The 6,561-nt window shown below is 41.5% G+C and overlaps 1 protein-coding gene across 1 annotated transcript; it reads left to right on the top strand.

The window, feature by feature from the left end:
- Positions 1–6,243: 6,243 nt before the first annotated feature.
- On the top strand, positions 6,244–6,552 carry SARC_07987 (hypothetical protein; the record flags this gene model as incomplete). The annotated part of the gene is made up of 1 exon (XM_014298050.1): positions 6,244–6,552. A coding segment is annotated over one exon (309 nt), but the record flags the coding sequence as incomplete, so codon positions are not given.
- Positions 6,553–6,561: the final 9 nt, after the last annotated feature.

Raw genomic sequence — 6,561 nt, forward strand, 5'->3', positions numbered from 1 at the left:
GAATTGGAAGCGAAGTGTACGCCGAACACATTCGCTTTGAACTCAGATGTGCCAGCCTTCCCTAAGAACGTTTAACCGCGGTCAACGCACATCACACTGGACACTAAGCCCGGAGTGGAGCTGGATCTCGCAATTACGCGGTTTTTTGCGCGTCATAACATTGCCTTACGTATCGTAAATACGCGACATTTTTGGACTTATTGGATGCGATTCGAAAGGCACCTAGAAATCACCTGATCCCACATAGACATAAACTGTCTGAAAAATTAGTGCCCGTTCTGTATACAATGGCCACCAAGGATGCCCACGAAATCAAGAAAGTATTCATGCCTCTATGTGATGCCACTGTAGCGATGGATGGTGCGACAGTAATGCGGGAGGAACTAATTAACGCAGTGTCAATATTAGTAACCGGACCAGCCCATTGCCCTTCGCGATATATAACTCCAAGGTTTCTTTCATTTTGGCTGTCAGCAAAACGAAGCAATGGTACGCCCTGACATCAATCAACGTAGTCAGACAGATGCCCGAGAATTATATATACGATTTCCTGCTTTTTACTGATACCACGGGTACGATGGAGCATAGCTGGCCGATTATGGAGAGGGAACTACCGTGGGTGAGTTGTGCCCCTGACCCCGTGCATGCCGTGCATGTAATGCATCTAGTCATATCGTGTAATAGCCGGGCCTCCACATTAGACTCTATGTTATAAACGTACTCTTAAGCAGTACGTAAAATAGAAACGTACTCTTGGTAGCACAAGGAACTTAAGTTTCCTAAATGGTTTTTAACGGTTTTATTAATTGATACCTTTTCCATTTTACATATCAGATGTTTGGATGAAGGCCATTAAAAGGCCCGAATAAAATGCCAAAGATAGGATTTGGAATAGTTTTATTAATAAAACTATACTTTATTCCAAATTTATTTATATCTGAATACTTCTGAATAATGGTTTCTAGGGACTATTAGCGATACCTAGTTTAACCTCCGATCAGCCAACTAGATGTGCCAGTCTGATGAAGGCTAAGTCGGTAATTTTTGATAAGTGGCAAGTTATTGGGTAATGCAATAACTAAGGACATCAAGAGTTCTTTTTTCTTCTTTTTCCTAAACATAGGATTTTATGAGTCTCTCGGATTCGCCCCAATGAAACATACCATAGTTTCTCATAGGGCGACAATGAAACACTAAATAAAACCCCTTCAGCGAAAACAGTACTGAGAGGATTATGTATAGGTAATGTCTCAGCCTCACAATCCCTCAGAGTACTACTGTTTTCACGAGGCATACCTAACTTTACTAAAGACTCATTTCGTTTGTTTATTTCGAATTTAATTATACTTAGACTTAACCTGAGCGTTTAATTATTCTAAGGCGTTAATATCGCCTTGATAGACCGAATCTTACACATTTTAAAGTTTGCAAAGGTATTAATTACTTAGACTACTTAAACGTAAAGGTAGATAATTACCACGAAATTTTTCATAAGCACAGTCATTCCTTAGGGGAATAAGACTGATGTCATAAGTTAAGATTATGACAAAGAAAGACAATACGCCTGCAAAGAAACGCAAGGCCGAACCTAAAAAGATGGAAAGAGAAGCTGCTAGCGCTGCAGCAGCTGCCGCTGCCGGGGAAGCAACCGCAGCTGCAGCCGATGCGTTTAACCGCACCGTAGCCGAAGCACTTGTCTCCGACAATAATAGTCAGGACAATGTCTCGGATAAGGATGTAGCCACTCCGATTAAGGAAACTACTCCTACCGATAAAGCCCGAGGGCCAACTATTGCTTCTACTTCTAAGCTTACATTTACGAAGCCACAAAGTGAAGTAAGGAAAGCTAATGGGATTGCTCAGAAGGATGATCTCCCAGTTACGGAGGAAAATGACGAATCCCCAAGGTGAAAAAGTACCACCGAAGGTACTTATACCGGAACAAGAAGAGGGGGCAAGCTCAAGTGACAAATCCGAATCTACGTCCGAGAGCACTGAACCAACGCGTATAAGTAAGTTAATTACTGAAAACACTGATCTTAAGAATTAGTTAGCCGCCCTTATGAAAGGCAGGACTGTTGAACATGTAGATCGAATGTATAGATCAGGAAAACATACACAGCACTTACGCGAGCATGTTTCTCCGGGAATTACTAAAGCCCGACATTAAGTTGGAGTGAAAGTACTACCAGGTACAATCGTTACAAAGTAAATACAGCGACTCTTTAGACGAGCGTGTAATAATCCCTGTATACTGCAATGGAAATAAAGTCCTTGCATTGATTGATCCTGGTTCAAAAATTTCATGTATATCCGACCGCTTTGCATTAATGAAAGACATTGAACGGCGAACTCAAACCACTCACCTAATCTTAACAGATGAAAAAACTTCTAAGTGTGATACCTTGGCCACAGAAGTTAAAATCTCCCTGGCTGGTGATAGAATTATCACTACCCAAGCTGTGATAGTTAAGATGTCACAGAAGTACGACTTAATAGTCGGAATGAGTGATTTACTCACTCTAGGTATAACCGTAACTGGTTTACCAAATAACATAGATACATTAAAGGATCAATCAGACGATAACTGTCTGAAACCATATAAGCCCCCGTCAGACACAGTCAAGGCATTAATACCTGACTTTACAAACCCTAAATAAGAGGATAAAGATCACAGATTGGGCAAAATTCCGGTTTAACGACAGGTATATCAGCCTTGACTTAACCAAGGTGGACTTTACACAGTTGAAGTGCCCCTCAAGAAACTATGTATCCTGGAGAAACGAGGCTGTGGTAAAAGAACAACCTGAAACCCGTTGAGAAATGGTTAGCAGATGGAGTGATAGAAATTAACTATCGACAGACGCCAGTTAACTTGGCATTGCTAGCTGTAGACCAACATAACTCTGATGGATCGTTTAAGAAAGTCAGAGTATGTTTAGATATGAGTCCGATAAATAAATTATTGCCGACTCATAGCTTTTGCCTACCTCGTATTAACGAGCTACTGCGAAGGGTGGAAGGTGCTACAGTATTTACAGCTATATACCTTACACAAGGATACCATCGTAAATACTTTGTTGCACTCCTTACCAGCATTCCTCCAACAAGTAATGGAGGAAATGATTGCAGACATGCCTAACTGTAAGATTCGGTCTCTCAAGGCGATATTAACGCCTTAGAATAAATAAACGCGTAAGTAAATTCTAAGTATCGTGAAAATATCAAAGTATATAAACGAAATAAGACATTTAGTAAAGTTAGGTATGCCTCGTGAAAACAGTAATACTCTGAGGGATTGTGAGGCTGAGACATTGCCTATATATAATCCTCTCAGTACTGTTTCCGCCGAAGGGATTTTATTTAGTGTTTCGAAGGGAGGCTATACATACTATCGTACACGCTTTATAGACGGTAAAATCGCTGAGTTGACTTCAGATGCTTTCGATAATCAAGACTATCTAAAAGCCTTTAATCGAAAATGGCGTAAACGCCTGCATAAGTCACAAACTGAAAAAGAGAGCATGTTTCCATCGTCTGAAGACACGGAAGTTAAAACTTACCCGCCTACAGCATTTATCCCGAGCTTTAATGCTCATCTTTCATATGTGTTTAAGACACTGAAGCGTAAGAAACGTCCAGTCGACCATCACGGACCTACTGGACCTAAGCCCAAAACTCACAGGGTAACCGAGAACTTTTAACTTCTCCGCCTGAGAAACATTAACTATATGTTATGCTACTTAATGTTTCGACCCGTTTTCCTTTTACTCGCTTTTTGGCCCAAAATCAGCTTGAGTGAGCAACTAGCCTCTCTTGGGTCTCAAAGCTGGGTGGGGGCTGTGTAATAGCCGGGCCTCCACATTAGACTCTATGTTATAAACGTACTCTTAAGCAGTACGTAAAATAGAAACGTACTCTTGGTAGCACAAGGAACTTAAGTTTCCTAAATGGTTTTTAACGGTTTTATTAATTGATACCTTTTCCATTTTACATATCAGATGTTTGGATGAAGGCCATTAAAAGGCCCGAATAAAATGCCAAAGATAGGATTTGGAATAGTTTTATTAATAGAACTGTATTTTATTCCAAATTTATTTATATCTGAATACTTCTGAATATAGGTTTCTAGGGACTATTAGCGTTACCTAGTTTAACCTCCGATCAGCCAACCAGATGTGCCAGTCTGATGAAGGCTAAGTCGGTAATTTTTGATAAGTGGCAAGTTATTGGTTAGTGCAATAACTGAGAACATCAAGAGTATTTTTTTTCTTCTTCTTTTTCATAAAGATAGGATTTTATGAGTCTCTCGGATTCGCCCCAATGAAACATACCATAGTTTCTCATAGAGCGACAATGAAACACTAAATAAAATCCCTTCGGCGAAAACAGTACTGAGAGGATTATACATAGGCAATGTCTCAGCCTCACAATCCCTCAGAGTATTGCTGTTTTCCCGAGGCATACCTAACTTTGCCAAAAGACTCATTTCGTTTATTTATTTCGAATTTAATTATACTTCGGCTTAACCGAAGCGTTTAATTACTCTAAGGCGTTAATATTGCCTTGATAGACCGAATCTTGCAATCGCAAGTGTGTGAGATCTCCTGTGTGGCTGAGATATTGAAACAATGTGTGAAGATAACCCAGCAGTTTTGGAATTCTAAATACTTGATGGCTCAGATAGACTTCTACACAAGCAAATATAGGGGGCGACAAATAAGACCCCGAAAGACTACCATTATGAGATTTGCCAAGCTACTATACATAGCGTATAGACTCTTAGAACTACAAGACAGTATATGTGAAGTACTCTTCGCTGAGGCGAAGGAAACCATGAATGAAAATGCATCTTTTCGGGATATCAAGGCGATCGTGGGTGACGAGCATTGGTGGACTAGTCTGGAGAATATCCTAAATGTACTCTCTCCTTTGTTGATGTTACTACGCCTCGCTGACTGCGTTAAACCAACAGCGTCGAAGATTACTGGATATATGGATCAAGCAGAACTCATATGGAAAAGTTTGACTAAGATTACATGCGATTCAAACGATCTAGCTGATCGAATGCTATCAAGAATCAATGCTCGCTTGAGAGGTAACTGGCTATTTATTCGCGACAATGTATACTATAGAGCAGCTTATACTCTAGATCCAGCTTTTGCTGGCGAAAATCCATATCAGGACCCAATCAATCGCGAGTCTCAACATACCATCCTTCGCCGAGTGATACAAGCCTATCCCAAAGACATCGATAAGGAAGCTGTGTACATAATGACAATACGTGAGTTAGAGTCATATTTCAATCGTAAGGGAGCATATACTCCCGGCAAAGATTGTTGGAAGGACGTCCGTTATGACAGAGTGTGTGCTAAGTGGTGGCAACGACATGGGATCCATTGCCCCGTTGCGCAATTAGCAGTCGTATATATTGTTAGTCAGACAGCATGTAGTGGAATGACCGAAAGAGACTACAAAGGGTTGAAAGGGGTGGTGACAAAAGTATAGATCGAGAATTAATGTTGTGAATACGAAGGAGTATAATAATATAGAGAACTTGGATGATATAGACAGCAAGGAGATTGTCATCGAGGAAGAGCCGGCGGGAAGTAGTAGACGAAGACGAAAGAGGGCACCCACTCTGCCAAATATTATTGAAGCTGCCAGCGTACTTAAATTCCTTGCTGACATCGTGCAGAGGCATAAGCCGACAGGAAAGTGTCGAAAGTTTTTTTAAACGTAGCTATTTCTCAAGTGAATAGACAGAAGTCATAAGTTAAGATTATGACAAAGAAAGACAATACACCTAAGAAGCGAAAAGCAGAAAAGAAGAGGATGGAGAGCGAGACAGCCAACGCCGCTGCAGCCGCAGCCGCTACCGATTGGGTGAATCGAGCCGTAGCCGGGTATTGTCTGTGGCCTTAACAGCCAAGACAATGCGTCGGATAGGGATGCGGCTACTCCATTAAAAGTCCCCCGAAGAAAGAGCCCGCGGGCCAACTATTGCCTCAGCTTCGAAGCTTACATTTACGAGGCCAAGAAGTGAGACAAGGGGAGCGTCTAAAACCTCAGAAAGAAAAGTCACCAATTACGGTAGACGACGACGAAACTCAGGTGATACCCCCAAATTTACATGAAGAGGAGGCAAGCTCAAGTAGTCAACCCGAATCGAAGTCCAAACCAACCGAGCCAACTCGTACAAGTAAGTTAACTACTGAAAATACTGAATTTAAGAATCAGTTAGCTGCTCTTAGACAGGGTATATCCATTGAATACGTAGACCGAATGTATGGGTCTGGAGAAACGACAAAGCGCTTACACGTATACGTTTCTCCGGGTACCACAAAATCTCAGCAGAAATGGACGGAACGTCAATTGACGATGTCGCCCACAGAACGTAAAAATTTGAGTACAAAACCTGCAGCCGGCGAACCGGAACAACCTATCTGGGAAGAACACCATAATGCTTTTCCCCAAGACGAGCAAGCAATTTTTCCGCCCAAACCATCTCCTGGGCATGAGTCCCCTGCCCTCGAGGGTATTACAGAGCCCGATATATAT

Source organism: Sphaeroforma arctica, assembly GCF_001186125.1.
Source record: "Sphaeroforma arctica JP610 unplaced genomic scaffold supercont1.675, whole genome shotgun sequence".
NCBI classification, from domain to species: Eukaryota; class Ichthyosporea; order Ichthyophonida; genus Sphaeroforma; species Sphaeroforma arctica.